This window comes from Nannobrachium achirus (assembly GCF_963921795.1).
Source record: "Nannobrachium achirus genome assembly, chromosome: 11".
Taxonomy (NCBI): domain Eukaryota; kingdom Metazoa; phylum Chordata; class Actinopteri; order Myctophiformes; family Myctophidae; genus Nannobrachium; species Nannobrachium achirus.
This window is the reverse complement of record NC_137820.1, coordinates 27910654-27929516: the sequence shown is the minus strand read 5'-3', so window position 1 is coordinate 27929516 and position 18863 is coordinate 27910654. Positions and strand designations below refer to the sequence as shown.

At 43.2% G+C, this 18863-nt stretch overlaps 1 protein-coding gene across 1 annotated transcript in view; it reads right to left on the bottom strand.

Annotated features, from left to right (window-relative positions):
* The window catches only part of brsk2a (BR serine/threonine kinase 2a), a gene marked incomplete at both ends in the record, with an annotated part of 440510 nt that overhangs the window by 45658 nt on the left and 375989 nt on the right, over window positions 1-18863 (bottom strand). The window contains 4 exons of the mRNA XM_080736976.1: window positions 1036-1186; window positions 7376-7473; window positions 16896-17060; window positions 17819-17850. Coding sequence (XP_080593102.1) covers window positions 1036-1186; window positions 7376-7473; window positions 16896-17060; window positions 17819-17850 — 446 coding nt within the window. The remainder of the gene's footprint in view (window positions 1-1035; window positions 1187-7375; window positions 7474-16895; window positions 17061-17818; window positions 17851-18863) is intronic.

Genomic DNA, 18863 nt, shown 5'->3' with positions numbered 1-18863 from the left:
ATCTACATGGTCACAACGCCTCACAACGATTGGCTATTTCCACAATTTCTGCCTCTAACATTTGACAATTTGGCCAATGTAACATTTTTCATTGTAGAGGTATTAAAAAGCCCTTAAATTGTCACTTTAGAAATGTGCAAATACCCTCTATACACTTGAACATTATGTTAGTTTGTTTACTGTTGAGTGAGAAAACAACGTTGCACATAAACACATACACAGCCATTTACAATATGCTTGTGCGCCTATACTGCCAGGAATATTATTAATTTCCAAGTTATGAGTACAGAAACCCAGCAGGCATAAGTCCGATTTCCGGGTTACGTCATCGATGATGTCATTTCCATCGCAGAATCATCCTTTAGACTGAAATGAAGCTAGAAAGGTCAGTTTTTGCTCTAAAAATGTCAAAAAAATACCAAAAAAATCAGAAAATCATCAGCAAGGCGACGTTTGGCGATTTGGCTGGCTAAGAGTTAAAGGATTTTTTTTTTTACAACAAGGGTTCATATTTTAGATTGTAATTAGAGAAAAGAAAAAGTGAGTGTTAAAATGTTCTCATTTGCTTTGTTCTATTGTTTTATCACGTTTACCGTGCTAAATTGTGGGGCATGCGTACGCATGGGGGCATGCATACAAGTGGCTAAATATGTCTTTTTTTGACACAATAAGCCAGCAGTTTCTTTATTGCTATTTACAGTAACACTTCTAGCCCCCATAAGTCACATCCAAACATGAAAGGTTGCGTTGTATCTTGGAAATGGGCTTATTCTGTGTAAAATGACATATTTAGCCACTTGTACGCATGCTCCCAACCACTGACATAAGAATCTCTAAAACAATAGAAAGAAGTAAATGAATTTTTTTTAACACTCATCTTTTATATTCTTTAATTACAATCTAAAATATGAACCCTTGTTGTAAAAAACTAAAAGTTGTCCTTTAAGTTAATCATCTGGGGACCCCTCTAAATAATTTGGGGACCCCTCCTGGGGGGTCCCGACCCACAGGTTGAGAACCAGTGTCATACCGTACCTCTGTCCGTGTTGTGTCATGTCGATGGCCCTGCGCGCAGGCACCGGGGACCCCCCGTCCGTCACGCTCAGCACCTCCATGGACTTGCGCTCCGGTCTCCTCTTGCCGTGTCGGTTCAGCATGGGGGAGTCCACACGCTTCCGGGGAGGGTCTGCCGTGTGGGGGGAGGGTGACAGAGGTACAGTACAATCAACCTCACAGTCAAAACACAGCCAGCTATGGGCTGCCTGAAGCAGTGGGAGTCTTGGGGGGTCCTTGAGGGGATTCCAGGGGGGGGTCTCTCTCCAGCTAAATGTAGTTTTGGAACCAAATGGATGCTTGCTGTGACTCTGCACGGAAATCATTTCACGAGTGCTTTGGATTATTTCTTTATTTTGAGTTTAATGACAACCACAACGCATCAGTAATTTCTGTGCTCAGACGTATTACAAAAATGTATGCTGCTATTGTATATACCAGGGGTCTTCAACAGGGGGTCCGGGAAATTAACCACTTGAACCCTAGTGTCCATATTCTTAGAACTTAAGCCAAAAATAGCAGATCTACAAGTTTTCGGAGAAGAGGTTTGGTGTAGAGGGGGAAAAGTGTAGACTAAGTACAGAGTGATAGGTCAAGTTTATCAAGTATTGACGGTTCAAGTGGTTAAATATCTGAAAACACAAATTTAGATGAAGCCAAAATACACTGATGATTGTGCTGTCAAACGATGAAACTAAACTATTATGGCATCTATGGGTTGTGGGGGTCCCTGCTTCATCTCTCTCTCGACTAAGGGGTCCTTGGCCTGAAAACGTTGAAGACCCCTGGTATATACAGTATAGACTACAGCAACAACTACACCAAAAGGGGTACCCGGATTGAAACGTAGAGTTACGTATTGGTGGTCCAATATAAAATGGTATAAACGGTAAACATGGACTTCTCAGAGTTGTGGTTACGTTTCAGGCCTGATTTTAAAGGCCTGAATGCATTAGGCACTTTCAGCACCATGGACAGCTCAACATAGAAATATTTCAAACAATTCAACAAAATATTGAAACAATTCTATTTTCTTTTTTGCTTTGGAATTAGGAGAAGCCTCGCCCTTCTCAACATCTACTACTAGACTGCGCCCACTAGTGGTGGTTCTGGACTGGCTAATAATGGGAGAATATTGTCAAAAGCCTACAAGCCATACAGAAATTGAATTGTCAACGACAAAAACACAATTAATATCGTTAATCGCAATTATTTGAGTGACAATTAATGGTCATGTAAAAATGGCATCATGGTGACAGCCCTACATGGAGATAAAACATGAGGATCCTGCCCGACAGCAACGATATGCACACGCAATGAACACAGCACACACACCTAATACATTCACTGTGCCAGCCACGGGCTCTGTTTAATGTGCCTGTGTGTGTGTGTTCGCGCACGCAAACAAGAATGTGATCGAGCGTGCACGTGTGTGTGTGTGTGTGTGTGTGTGTGTGTATGTGTGTGTGTGTGTGTGTGTGTGTGTGTGTGTGTGTGTGTGTGTGTGTGTGCGCGCGCGCGCGTCCTTCACACTCATGTACACGCATGGTTCTGTGATCTTAAGCCAATCTTTAGTCCATGATACCGTTGACATTCAAGCGATGATTGAATAAATAATGTTTGCCCTCTGGGTGTCTGGACTAATTGCCTGGCTTTTGTATTTACTGAGAGGGGGGGAAGGGGGGGGAGGGGGTGTACTTGTTCAAACACAAGATAACAAGAAATTGCACACACACATTTTTCACACAGTGTTCTTTCTAACTCGGCGCTTCTCGAACTTTTCCATGTCTAATGAATATGTATTTGGCCGTGGACCACTAATGTTTTGTGCCGGGGGCTTTTCTCTCTCTCTGCCACAATTATTTTACAGCTTTAGATTTAGTTACTTTGCAGATCATTAACCAATTAAGCTCTATTTTGTACTTCATCTATTTTTTCTTTTCATAATTTTTTTTGTTCTGTTTTTTGGGCTTTTCTTGATAGGACAGTAAACTGACAGGAAATGGGGAGTGACACGCAGCAAAGTTGTTTGGGATCGGGAATCGAACCAGCGACACACTGTCAGGCTACACCGAGCCTATGTGGTATGTGCCTGGACCAGTAGGCCAGCGGGCCCCTGTACTTCATCTATGTTGAAAATGTCCGATCTACAAGCTCACAGATTGTGTGAGCTTGCGGATCTGCCATTTTCGGAACATTTTAGCCATGTTAGATTCATTGAAAACCCACGTCCATGGTTCTGGTGACTGAGGTTCTGTGAGGTTTTTCCAAAGAATAAATAAATGAAAAAAGTAATTTAGAAAACACGCCCCCTTACGCATTAGAAGGCCAATATCAGTCACCAGAACCAAGGACGGGTGTTTTCAATGAGTTTGAAGTTATACAATGGGTTTGTACTGTATAGGGGGCGTCTAATAAAATCCACTTAAAAACTGTCTGGGGTGTTCACAAAAGCCTGAGTAGACGATAAAATGACCCCAAACCCGTTTGAAAGTGAAATACCCCTTTAACCCATTAAAACCAGGAGAGAGCATCTGTGTCATTTTAGGTTTTAACGTAGGCCATTGCCATATTCTGAGAACTTTAGCCAAAAATAGCCGATCTACAAGCTCACAACGCCTCACGCTGCGAGGCTTGTAGATCGGCTATTTTCGGCAAAAAGCTTTGGTGTAGAGGGGGAAAAGAGCAGACTAAGTACAGAGTGAAAGGTCAAGTTCATTAAGTGTTGATGGTTCAAGTGGTTAAATATCTATAACACAAATTGACATGAATCCAAAACACACTGATGATCGTGTTGTCAAACCATAAAACTATACGGAATCTATAAACTCTCTCTGCTAAGGGGTCCTTGGCCTGAAAACGTTGAAGACCCCCGGCGTAGGCTATTAAAAAAAAACTGCATCTACAAGCTCACAACGCGCTATTTTAGAACATTTTTGAACATTCTTGAGAGAACTATACAGATTATTTTTTTTTATTTGTAGAATCGGCCTCCTCAAGTCTCAATGGCTTCAGTAAAACATCAGAGTACTTCTTGCCCCACAGCAGGTTGTGTGGGAAGCAACGTTGCGTGTGCTGAACAGGGGCACAGCTGCACAACATGCACACAGTGTTTTTGGAGGGAAATCTCTGGCCTATTGAAACCCTAAGAGCCCTCCACATTTTAAGCCGTTTAGGCCTAGAATTATTGAATGCTTTAACTATTGAAAAATAGCAGATATACAAGCTCACAGCGCGGCACCGAGTGCCGCGCTGCGAGCTTGTAGATCTGCTATTTTTTGAAAGATCATGATTTTTTTTGTCAAGTCTTTGAATATATCTATTTAAAAGCGAACATTTGTAACTCAAATATTTGCTTCTGGGTGGTCCCTGGAACAACATATTTTTAGATGGGGGTCCTCGGCCAAATACCTGTAATTTTGGGGGTCCTTGACATGAAAAAGTTTGAGAACAGCTGATTTAGAGGGAGGATTTAGAAGTCGGGTCAAGGATCGGGTCAAAGATTTTCACACATTTTCATGATTTTTTCAAAAATAGCAGATCTACAGGCTCGCAGCCTGAGCTTTTATATCTGCTATTTTTCAAAAGTTAAAGCATAAAGTAATGGTTAAAAGGTTTAAAATCTAATGCGATCCAGGCGCGTTCCAGGTCTTTGCTGGTTAATTGAGGTGCTCCACTCTTTCCTGTAAACAGGGAGCTATTTCAAACCGGAGAGCCCAATCCTCAGTGTACTGGAGCTGATCCAATTCCTTCAAGAGGGGAGAAATATCCTCCCAGTGCGTTACGACACAAAACAGGATAAATATTCTAGTACCTTACTACACACTCCAGGAGAAACATCCTAGCACATGGGCCTGGAAATCAGTTGACTACAAGTGGAGATAAATGTAATTTCCCCCCATCTCTTTTGTACATATAATACAATAGTGTTTGTATTTGTTGATGACCATAATTGTGTACATTTTGTCACCAAGAATGCTGGTCCCTCATCGGCAGTTGACGGTGATGTCACCAAGAATGCTGGTCCCTGATTGGCTACGGGCGTAAACACAGAATGCAATACTTGTGTGCTTTGCTGGTGCAAGTAATGACTGACATTTTCAACTAGACTACACTCTGACTGCACTCTGAACCCAGACAAGACGGAGCTACTCTTCTTCCCAGCTAAGTCTTGCCCCATGCAAGATCTCACTATTTCCATAGATGCATTGGTGACTTCTGTTCCTACTGCTAGAAATCTTGGTGTGGTCCTGGACAGCCAGCTATCATTCAAGGCACACATTGCATCAGTCACCCGGTCCTGTAGGTTCACACTCTATAACATCCGTAAAATCAGACCTTTCCTCACCCAGGAGGCATCCAGACATCTGTCATATCAAAACTTGACTATTGTAACTCTCTCCTCACTGGTCTCCCGGCATGTGCACTTAAACCTCTCCAACTGATCCAAAATGCCGCGGCACGACTGGTCTTCAACCAGCCTAAGTTCTCACATGTCTCTCCCCTTCTCCGCAGCCTCCACTGGCTCCCGGTTGCAGCCCGCACGGAATACAAAACACTGATGCTGACCTTCAAAGCGGCCAAAGGTATGGCTCCTCCATACCGCTAAAACCTGATCAACCCCTACACCCCCACCCGTGCACTTAGATCAACCAACACAGGGATGCTGACAGAACCCTCGCTAAAAACCCCAGGGCAGAAATCCACTCGTCCGAGACAGTTTGCCCTCCTGGCCCCCAAGCTGTGGAATAAACTCCCTGTTGCACTTAGAACAACGAACTCACTCGCTAGCTTTCGCAGTGGACTGAAGACTCACCTTTTCAGACTCCACCTAAACCCTTAGCACTACTGGAAAAATCAATGACCATACATGAAGCCAGTTAGCATTTCTTTTTAGTTTTTTTCTTTTTTTTTTTTTTAAACCTTTTTTTTTTCTTTACGGATTATATTGTTTTTTCTAGATAGATATTCATTTGCATTTGTTATATTGCTGTTGATGTACTGACATTTAACCTTGTTTATTATTACTAGAAGCTGGGCCGCCCTTCGGGCGGCCCAGCGTCTAGTCGGCGACCTGGCCAACTCGGAACAATGTAAATAGGGAATGAATGCCCCGCCCTTTAATGCAAACCCCATTATACCTGTTGTCATAGGACCCGTTTTGACCATCTGTTTGCCTGTGTCCATTTATGCCCATATATGGAGATATCTGTTATCTGTCTGTCTGTCAGCGTCCATTTTATGTCCATATATGGAGATCACTGCAGATATAGTTCTGGGTCCATTTTATGCCCATATATGCCCATATATGGAGATATCTGTCTATTTGCGTCCATTTCACGCCCATATATGGAGATCTCTGAATCTGTCTGTCTGTGTCCCTTTATGCCCGTATATGGAGATCTTTGTGATTCTGCGTAAATTTTATGCCCATATGCCATTTGCGTCCATTTTATGCCCATTTATGGAGATCTCTGTATCCGTCTGTCTGTGTGTCTGTCTGTGTCCCTTTATGCCCGTATATGGAGATCTTTGTGATTCTGCGTAAATTTTATGCCCATATATGCCATTTGCGTCCATATAGTTCTGGGTCCATTTTATGCCCATATATGCCCATATATGGAGATATCTGTCTATTTGCGTCCATTTCACGCCCATATATGGAGATCTCTGAATCTGTCTGTCTGTGTCCCTTTATCCATTTTATGCCCATATATGGGGGCATTCATTTTATGCCCATATATGGAGAACGCGCGTGCCCGTGGGACGAACGGTTCTCATATGGGGGCATTCATTTTATGCCCATATATGGAGAACGCGCGTGCCCGTGGGACGAACGGTTCTCGAGATACGCGGATTACCTACATACATACACACTCACAGAGATTTTTTGTTGACTCATGTGGCGTACGTGATGTCAGAGCCTTTTATGAAGTGATGTCACAATGAGTCAGAGCTTTCGCCGATTTCCTCAGAAACAGCCTGATGTCAACAATCAACCCCGCATAAGGAGATTCCGAACGTTTCGCGCCGGTTCGGGAAAACCGCGCGTCGGGTCGGGTCGAGACCCGGCACTGCACTCCGTGCCGCGACGGGGAACGCGCGTGCCGAATCTGAAGCCGGTGGGACGAACGGTTCTCGAGATACGCGGATTACAGACACACACACACGCAGAGACTTCTCGCATTTATAGATAGATGATGTTTTATCTGCTTATTGTAAGTCGCTTTGGATTAAAAGCGTCTGCTAAATGCCTAAACTGTAAACTGTAAACTGTGGCCATATACTTGGCCGTGTGGTGGTGTGTGGTGGTGTGCCTCACCGACTTCGTTGCGCGGGGGCAGGTTCTGGTCCTCCTGGCTGGGGTAGCGCTCCTTACGGTCCAGTAACAGGAAGTAGATCATCTTCTCCTGGTTGTCACTGCGAGAGAGCCAACGACAGCAAACAGACCAGACGTGAGACCATGCTTAAAACCCTGTAAATGGGTTCTATACAGTACTAGTGCTCTTTTCAGGTTTCTATTTTTGTGGGGAAAGCATCCGCTTTCAGGCGTTGTGAGCTTGTCGATTTGCTATTTCCTGCGAAAGCTTGCCCCACAATACAGATGCTGTTTGACCACTTAAGCCCTCTAGTGAGTCTTACAACTGTCTTAACTGATTACAAAGGACGACTTCACCTATTTTCAACTTATCTTCGTATAATTTGTCCTCACTAATGCACATCATAATACTGTATGTTACCCTGTCTGTGTCTCAGAAGAGGGCTGTGGACAGTTCAGAAACCCACCTACCAGTGACATCATCAATGGGGAATCCAAGCTAATAGAAACCGCAGGCGGCAAAGTTAGCATGCTGTAATAGAAGTCATTGTTCTCACTGTTCTCTCTGTTAATAAAAAACAAAAAGGCCCTCCTATATGAGAACAGGCAGAGTAGATTTTTAGTTTTACCATTTTATTGTGAGCATTAGTGAGGACCAATTATAGTACAGTATTTTCTGGACTATAAGGCGCACCTGACTATAAGGCGCACTGTCAATGAATGGTCTATTTTCAAACTGTTTTCATATATAAGGCGCACCTGACTATAAGGCGCACATAATAGACGCTACCGTTGCGTTATGCATCCAACAGATAGAGCTGTGCTAAAGGGAATGTCAATGTCAATGAATGATCCATATATAAGGCGCACTGGACTATAAGGCGCACTGTAGTTTTTTGAGAAAATTAAAGGCTTTTAAGTGCGCCTTATAGTCCGGAAAATACGGGTATATGAAGATCTTCCACCACTGTAAGATTACGTAGAAATATGAAGAAAAAGTATTAAACACGCACGCACGTATACACACACACGCAGCGATGATTCATGAACTTTAATCTTTTTGGATTCATTGCAAGAGTGTTGCTAAATTGCTTCTCTCGTTAAAACAAAGTTTTTATTACACAGATCATTAAAGCCATCATAAGTTACTAGCATATTACAGTTCTTTTTAGGACTAGGCTCATCTACACTATACTGTAACAACTGCTATAAACTTTATGAAAATATCCAAATATGTTCCTCTCTCTCTCTCTCTCTCTCTCTCTCTCTCTCTCTCTCTCTCTCTCTCTCTCTCTCTCTCTCTCTCTCTCTCTCTCTCTCTCTCTCTCTCTCTCCCCCTCTCTCTCTTTCTACAAAAAGGGAAGGATCTAGCCTCTAGTCAAGTGGTTCTCAAACTTCTTCATGTACATTCTGAAAATATTTTGATCATATAAGACATTTGTGTGATTAAAATACATTCCACATTTTTCAAGATAAATCAAAAATCAACAAGCTCATAACGTAACGCGTACCAGATTGTGTTGTGGTGTGCTCACTTTGGAAAAGTAGTCAAACAGGTATGAGGGTATTGAGGGCAGTGTCCCTTTGGATATCTTAAATACCACCTCAACCTCAGCTTTATTGACACAATTCTGCTGGGGGGGCTCTGCTGGAACCCCCTCCTCACTTTGAGAACTGCTGCTCTATAGTCCAACCCAGGGACGTGCAGAGAATGTTAGAGAGGCAGGGGCTGACATTTCAAAATGGGCCTTTTGGTGAAAATACACACAGTGGCTTAACGGCATGGATTTCTGCACGGAGAGGGCAATTCTTTCAACACAAAATGCTGCATTCAAGTTCAGGAAAGTTTGGACAAGGCAATTCTCTTGAATGCTGCCTTCAGGTATGGCATGGAAAGAGGGCATTTGCATTTCTTTCACTATAGTAAAAACTGCATTCATGGTCTGGAGAGGGCAGTTTTTTTACCGACAGATAAAAGGGCAGGGGCTTTATGCTCTATGTCATTGGTCTTCAACAGGGGGTCCGGGACCCCTAGGGGGGTCCTCAGAGTTACTACAGGGGGTCCTCCAAATCTGCCAATCCTTTTTATATTAACAACTTGAACCTTAGTGTCCATATTCTGAGAACTTTAGCCAAAAATAGCAGATCTACAAGCTCACAACGAACTTGTAGATCGGCTATTTTCGGCAAAGAGCTTTGGTGTAGAGGGGAAAAAGAGCAGACTAAGTACAGAGTGAAAGGTCAAGTTTACTAAGTATCGACGATTGAAGTGGATAAATGTCTGAAAAACATTAACACAAATCCAACATAGACTGATGACAAACAAGTCTATGAATCTATCTATGAAATCGATGAAAATCTTCATCACACATTTATACAATATGTAGAGGGGGTCCCTGCTTCATCTCTCTCTCAGCTAAGGGGTCCTTGGCCTGAAAACGTTGAAGACCCCTGCTCTATGCTCTATGTGTGCGCGTGCCTGGTCCAGCCCAGGGATTGGACCTCCGTAACAAAGACAGATTGGAAAGCGGCGGGGGAGCCAGGGCTGGAGGACCTGCAACTTCAGCTGAAACCAACCGGAGGTTGGGAGATACGGGCACAGACACGTTTCCTCCTCTATATCCTGACCTGCACTCAGGGGCGTCACACCAAATTCTGGGCCCTGGGTACAAGGATTCACTGTGGGCCCCCCATGAATGTTAAATATAGAAAAATAGCAGATCTACAAGCTCACAGCGCGGCACCGAGTGCCGCGCTGCGAGCTTGTAGATCTGCTATTTTTGAAAAATTGTGAAAATGTGTGCAAGAAACCTATGTTTCCATGTCAGTGGTGCTCAAACTTTTTCATGTCAAGGACCTCCAAGATGATATGTATTTGGCCACAGACCCCCATCTCAAAATATTTAGTTCCAGGGACCCCCCAGAAGCAACATTTTTGTTACAAATGTCATACATATATTATATATACATATATACATATATTCAAAGATTTGCACACAATTTCACAACTTTAAAAAAATAGCAGATCTACAAGCTCGCAGCGCGGCACTCGGTGCCGCGCTGTGAGCTTGTATATCTGCTATTTTTCAATAGCTAAAGTTGCTAGGGCCCCTCCACCTTGGGCCCTAGTAACTCAGTCCCTCTTTCCTCCCCCTTGTGACGCCCCTGCCTGCACTATTACTGGCTGTTCCCAGGAGAATGGAGCGGGGGGGGGGGGGGGATTGATAAAGACATGCACACACACACACACACACACACACACACACACACACACACACACACACACACACACACACACACACACACACACACACACACACACACACACACACACACACACACTTTTGTATTACTATATTTGAGGACATAGTCATTTTATAAATGCCATGTTCAGCACTTTTTTTTGGTGTGCGATTTTTAACTCAAATCCCGAAGCCAGAGTTTATAATTAGTCTACATGGGTATATCTGAAGAAGGCATTTTTTATCAGGTTTTATATCTCTCTCCGCATTGTCCGACGACTGGCATTTCTGTACTTTGCAAAATCTGCATCAAAGAATAAACAGTAGGAAGTCATATACTGTATGTATGTTAGTCATAACATACTCTACCTTGATACAGATTGGACAAAATAACATTTTATTCACAAAGAAATTGAAAAATAGAGCTTAAACTTTAAAGAGGTGGTGCCATAGTTTTGTACTTTTTCTGTTTTGTATGTGTCTATGGTGTTAACGTTACTCCAATAGACCACCAGGTGGTGTTATAATTGTCTTCCCTGTGTATTTTTGGTTACTTCCTGATAGCTGAAAGCCTCTGAGTCAAACGGCCCAGTTGAAAAACACTGATTTAATGTCATCATAAGCTTATTCCCTCCCCTTTTTACCATTCAACAACACTGTGGGTGTGGCTAACTTCAGCCGGGTCACCACCCACCTGACAACCAGGCAAACTTAATGAGCAGGTGGGTGTGGCCATATTAAAACACAATCCTAGCACTTTCTGTACACTTTTTTTTTTAAACAATCTTCCTCCAAGTATAATCATAATACCTGATCATCATGTTTTACGGGGGTAAAGAATAATGGCACGCCATCTTTAAACTTTTTTTAGCATAACTATTTCTCTTAAATAAAGTATATTTCTCAAATTCTGCTATACATTTAGCCCTCAAGTAGGCCTATAGTAATACAAGTACAGTACTCACACACACACACACACACACACACACACACACACACACACACACACACACACACACACACACACACACACACACACACACACACACACACACACACACACACACACTCGCCGAACAGACCCAGGAGCGTGTTTTTGGTTGCAGCAACAAGGATGGGTTTGGGGGGATCTATTGAGTGGCAAGCGGCGTTGCAGAAGAGTGTGATAACAACGGAGTGATGTATGGCTTCTGACATGAGATGTGACAGCTTCCAAAGCATTTCATAAGAGCCTCAGACAAGCCCCACTGGCTGGCAGAGACACAGAGAGAGAGACGTCATGAACCGCTTCTGCAATGCCTCTCTGCCTTCTCTTTCAGCGCTTTTTCATTTTTATCTTTGGGCATTAGACTGTTCATTTCTGTCCACCTCTCTCTCTCCTCTCTCTCTCTCTCTCTCTCTCTCTCTCTCTTCTCTCTCTCTCTCTCTCTCTCTCTCTCTCTCTCTCCTCTCTCTCTCTCTCTCTCTCTCTCTCTCTCTCTCTCTCTCTCTAATTTAGACCTCAGCCTTCTCTCCAGTTCAACTATTCCCACCCTCTCCCTCTCACCCATCCCTCCCTCCAACAGTCCAAAGCTTTTCATGTCAAGGACTGCCAAAATGATATGTATTCGTCCGTGGACGAAAATGTGATCTGAGAATGTGTGTCAAAAGGAGCTTGTAAATCTGGCTTGTTGTCTGACTCTGTATCAACCGGTAACACACAGGAGTCTGTCCCTGTTACAATGCGCTAGACCCCTGGGAGATGGATTGCTGAGATGGAGAGCCACACATACTATCAGCTCCCAGTACTTGCCGCACGACTTGCGACACCCAAGTCGTACTCATGCGCTGAGATGGGGGTGCCCGGGATCGTAACCATGACCTTGTGGTCCAAAGGCGAGAGCTCTACCGACTGAGCTACAGAAACTTATACTGTTGACCCATTTAGGCTTAGAATTATTGAATGCTTTAACCAGTGAACAATAGCAGATATACAAGCTCACTGCGAGCTTGTAGATCTGCTATTTTTGAAAAGGTTGTGAAAATGTGTGCAAATCTTTGAATATATGTATTTTCAAAGCGAAGGTTTGTAACTCAAATTTTGCTTCTGGGTGGTCCCTGGAACTAAATATTTTGAGATGGGGGTCCGTGGCCAAATACATATCTTTTTGGGGGTCCTTCACATGAGAAGGTTTGAGAACCACTGATAGGGGTGTAACGATATAGTAACTGTATCGAAATATCGTTTTTAACTTAAAAAATCACACCCGTGTGAAGTGGAGCTGTGTGTGTGTGTGTGTGTGTGTGTGTGTGTGTGTGTGTGTGTGTGTGTGTGTGTGTGTGTGTGGATCATGTGTACCGATTTTTGTGACATTTGAAGAAAATATGTAGGAAAAGGAAGAAAAAGGGTGTTTTGGAGAAAATTCAAGATGGCGGAAAATCTATCATGGCGCAAATGGGCGTGGCCTATATGGGGAGATGCGTCATGACCCAAGGAATCCAGGGAAAAAATATTTTTTATTTTCCGACCTACGGTTCAAGAGTTACAGGCCAAAACGTAAAGTGGGGTGTTATGGCGCCACCATGCGGCCAAATGACACAATTATTTTTTATTTAATCCTTGAAATCATTATGAACCTCCTCTCCAAGTCTTGAAACTCTAGCCCCTATGGTTTGCGAGAGACAAATAATTGAATGTGAGTTTTTGCGATTCCCATTATAAGTCAATGGGGAAAATTAATTCACTAATAAATTAATATCAATTAAACTATTGAACCTTTCTCTTAGCAAGTTACTAGCCCACGATTCCCGAGTAAGCCGGTCGATTTGACATATGGCGCGAGTGTGTGGTGGCAAAACTGTGGGACTAGTAGCGTGCCGAAGTTTAGGAAGTTCAGGCTACATACACACAGACAGACAGACAGACAGACCCACACGGCCACGTATAGGGAGCCTGTGCTTCACACAGCTCCAAAAATCGAAGTATTTCGAAATGAAAACAGCTAAAATCGAATCATATCGTTTTATTTTGTATCGTATCGAATCGGCAGTGCAAAGAATCGATTGTATCGATACTACTTACTTGTGCATTGTATTTAGTATTTTTAAGAAGAAAAAATCACACCCGTGTGAAGTGGAGCTGTGTGTGTGTGTGTGTGTGTGTGTGTGTGTGTGTGTGTGTGTGTGTGTGTGTGTGTGTGTGTGTGTGTGTGTGTGTGTGTGGATCATGTGTACCGATTTTTGTGACATTTGAAGAAAATATGTAGGAAAAGGAGCAAAAAGTGTGTTTTGGAGAAAATTCAAGATGGCGGAAAATCTATCATGGCGCAAATGGGCGTGGCCTATATGGGGAGATGCGTCATGACCCAAGGAATCCAGGGAAAAAATATTTTTAATTTTCCGACCTACGGTTCAAGAGTTACAGGCCAAAACGTAAAGTGGGGTGTTATGGCGCCACCATGCGGCCAAATGACACAATTATTTTTTATTTAATCCTTGAAATCATTATGAACCTCCTCTCCAAGTCTTGAAACTCTAGCCCCTATGGTTTGCGAGAGACAAATAATTGAATGTGAGTTTTTGCGATTCCCATTATAAGTCAATGGGGAAAATTAATTCACTAATAAATTAATATCAATTAAACTATAGAACCTTTCTCTTAGCAAGTTACTAGCCCACGATTCCCGAGTAAGCCGGTCGATTTGACATATGGCGCGAGTGTGTGGTGGCAAAACTGTGGGACTAGTAGCGTGCCGAAGTTTAGGAAGTTCAGGCTACATACACACAGACACACAGACACACAGACAGACACACAGACCCACACAGCCACGTATAGGGAGCCTGTGCTTCACACAGCTCCAAAAATGAAAAGGAGGGGGGTTTCATTACTTTTCCTTTCCATATAGCTACACTGGTCTATCGATAAATGTGTGTAATCTCTGGGTTCACGTCAAGGTGCAGGTTTGTCGATATACAATGTCCATGTATTTGGCAGATAATTACTGTGTTTACTTATTTATATCCATAATAATACACGTTCCCCGTAAAACCTGCACTATCCACACCTTTCACACAGATTTAATTTCTTTGCTAAATAGTTACTATATCGATTTTAAATCATTGAATCTAATCGTATCGTATCACCATGAATGAACCAATATTGTCCATGTATCGTATCGTCAACCATGTATCGTGATATGTATCGAATCGCTATTAAAATGTATCGTTACACCCCTAACCACTGACATAGTAGTCTCTCGAGAACAGACTAACTGAGCTCCAGTTAAGTGAAAAGGACCTTCTCTTTGACGATGGCTGGCCAGATTGCTGACATAGAAACATAGGTTTGTCAAAAAACCTTAGAAGGATTCAAAAGACACTTATAGAATCGGGTCAAAATTCTAATTTTCACGATTTTTGGAGCTGTGTGAAGCACAGGCTCCCTATACGTGGCCGTGTGGGTCTGTCTGTGTGTCTGTCTGTGTGTGTGTCTGTATGTAGCCTGAACTTCCTAAACTTCGGCACGCTACTAGTCCCACAGTTTTGCCACCACACACTCGCGCCATATGTCAAATCGACCGGCTTACTCGGGAATCGTGGGCTAGTAACTTGCTAAGAGAAAGGTTCAATAGTTTAATTGATATTAATTTATTAGTGAATTAATTTTCCCCATTGACTTATAATGGGAATCGCAAAAACTCACATTCAATTATTTGTCTCTCGCAAACCATAGGGGCTAGAGTTTCAAGACTTGGAGAGGAGGTTCATAATGATTTCAAGGATTAAATAAAAAATAATTGTGTCATTTGGCCGCATGGTGGCGCCATAACACCCCACTTTACGTTTTGGCCTGTAACTCTTGAACCGTAGGTCGGAAAATTAAAAATATTTTTTCCCTGGATCCCTTGGGTCATGACGCATCTCCCCATATAGGCCACGCCCATTTGCGCCATGATAGATTTTCCGCCATCTTGAATTTTCTCCAAAACACACTTTTTGCTCCTTTTCCTACATATTTTCTTCAAATGTCACAAAAATCGGTACACATGATCCACACACACACACACACACACACACACACACACACACACACACACACACACACACACACACACACACACACACACACACACACACACACAGCTCCACTTCACACGGGTGTGATTTTTGGAGCTGTGTGAAGCACAGGCTCCCTATACGTGGCTGTGTGGGTCTGTCTGTCTGTGTGTCTGTCTGTGTGTCTGTCTGTGTGTCTGTATGTAGCCTGAACTTCCTAAACTTCGGCACGCTACTAGTCCCACAGTTTTGCCACCACACACTCGCGCCATATGTCAAATCGACCGGCTTACTCGGGAATCGTGGGCTAGTAACTTGCTAAGAGAAAGGTTCAATAGTTTAATTGATATTAATTTATTAGTGAATTAATTTTCCCCATTGACTTATAATGGGAATCGCAAAAACTCACATTCAATTATTTGTCTCTCGCAAACCATAGGGGCTAGAGTTTCAAGACTTGGAGAGGAGGTTCATAATGATTTCAAGGATTAAATAAAAAATAATTGTGTCATTTGGCCGCATGGTGGCGCCATAACACCCCACTTTACGTTTTGGCCTGTAACTATTGAACCGTAGGTCGGAAAATTAAAAATATTTTTTCCCTGGATTCCTTGGGTCATGACGCATCTCCCCATATAGGCCACGCCCATTTGCGCCATGATAGATTTTCCGCCATCTTGAATTTTCTCCAAAACACACTTTTTGCTCCTTTTCCTACACATTTTCTTCAAATGTCACAAAAATCGGTACACATGATCCACACACACACACACACACACACACACACACACACACACACACACACACACACACACACACACACACACACACACACACACACACACACACACACACACACACACACACACACACACACACACAGCTCCACTTCACACGGGTGTGATTTTTTCAAAAATAGCAGATCTACAAGCTCGCAGCGCGGCATCGCAGTGCGGCACTGAGCTTGTATATCTGCTATTTTTCAATAGTTAAAGCATAAAATAATGATACACAATGATGTGTACCCGTTCTGAATGGGATAAAGTATGTGAAAATGATTGTGACGCCTGGAACAGGAGCCCTTGCGGGTGTCCCCGGAACCCACTTTGAGAACCACCGTTCTACATCTCACCATCCCTCCATACTCTCCCCCCACATCTTTACAACATTCATTCCTTCCCATTCCCGTCTTCCTTCTTTCCTCCCTCCATCCCTCCCTCCCTCCCCGTCTCTCCTCCATCACTCACTGGTCGTTCAGCAGGTCTTTGAGCAGTTTGTTCTTGTCTCTGAAGCAGCCCAGGGAGTGCATGCTGTCCAGCACGTCCGGGTCGATGTCATCGGCCGACGGCAGGCTGCGGATGGTCACCTTCCTGGGGACGGGCTGCTCCGGCTCCGGCTCGTTCTTACCCGCTCTGAAAGAACACCACGCACAGCATAGTATAATAATAATAATAATAGATAACTATTTCCTCCTGCAAGGGAAATTCAGTATTTTCAGCCCAAACCAGCTGATTCGCTGCCCACAAGGAGCGTGTGAGCAATTAGGGGTTATAAGAGTCTTGCTCAGGGACACACATCGACATTGCTACCCTGTCCTGGAATCAAACCTGGGACAATCTGTCTCTTTTTTGTCACTGTAGACACCAGGCTGACCAGTGTCTCTTTCTTGTCAGTGACTTTCGTTGAGATTCTGAATTCTTAACTCCCCCGAGTGCCCATCTTTAAACCAACCCAGTGACTTTGATTAGAGCAGGGCTGAGCATGGATCAGATTGTAAATAATTTATCATTTCACTGCAGATAGACTAAAATCTTGTTTTTTTTGATGGCCTTCCTGCCCTGGCATTTGGCCTTTGTGCCTTTAAAAATAAACAACACAAAAAGGCTAAGTGGCCTTGCCCCTGAAACGACAAAAATTCCAGGCCTGATGCCAACACTTTACAACTTTTATTCAAGTAAAACTGTGAACGAAGGACATTTACGTACAAAGTCTAGAATACTTCTTCCTGCTACTGGCAATTTAGCCTAAACATCCCCCCAGAGTGGATATAATGCCCTACTCAAAACGTTCTCTAGTGTACAGAGCCTGTGCTCATTCATCATGTACCTGTATAGCTACCCCGAGGGGGGAGGGGGGGAATGGAAAGATGAGTCAAAAGCAGTATACTTACATGTACCAGTTGTGCTTCTGGATTTGATCTAACTGTAAAACACAAGAGACAAGGAAGCACAAACATTAGCTTCTGATCATCATCACAGTGGTCTGGCAGTCGGGCTGCACACCCAGTCATCTCAATCAACAGTGATTCCTTTTTTTCCCCTGTGGACAGAACACAGCCAGTGCATTTATACTGCTTCAGACAGACAGACAGATTAACAGAAAGAGAATGTATTTATATTTATTTATACAGGACAGCGCATATTAATTAAAAGTAAATAGACCGGATTTAGCAAGAACGCTAATTTACATCCGTAGTCTCCATACAGAAAACAAGGAAAATTGCACATGTGTACGAACAGAAGAGTAAAAACCAACAGTAAAAGAGGCCTAATTTTGACCTTAAATACAAGACACACTTGAAAAATGTTCACATGTTTGATTGTCCATGATCCATCCTTTTAGTTGGACTTAAAACTAATTTACTGCCATATCTCGACTTTCCAGAGTTATTCCCGACAATAACCTTGTTAGACAACACTGCAGCTGCTGAAGCATGGATTAAACTGTGTGCTCACGAGCGGACCACGGCGTGCGAGCGGATCGTGCACAATCCGTGCACGATGGACACCCGCACGCCCACATTAAAAGGTCCGAAAATCGCGGCGGTCAACCCCGAAAGTCAGACGTTTTTTAATGGCAGTATATCGTCGTTGTCGAGCGGAAACCTTGTATCTCCAAGTTTCAAATTTGTACGTTCTTTCGTGAACTAAAGCCCTGCTTCATCATACAAGGCGGTCGCACAAAAGTCGTGAAAACAGCCGATCTACAAGCACACACTACAAGCACTACAAGTGTGCTTGTAGATCGGCTGTTTTCACTAGTTTAAATCATTTTTAAAATGATGAATGCAAAACGAACGGTTTTGGACATACAGGGTTTTCACCCGACAGAGACGAAATGTTAGTTGGTAGATTGTTCCAAATTTCGCTTCCTCGAACTGAAAAGGAACTTTTCAGCAAAGGCTGTGTGTCTAGACTGCACCTCACATTCCCCTT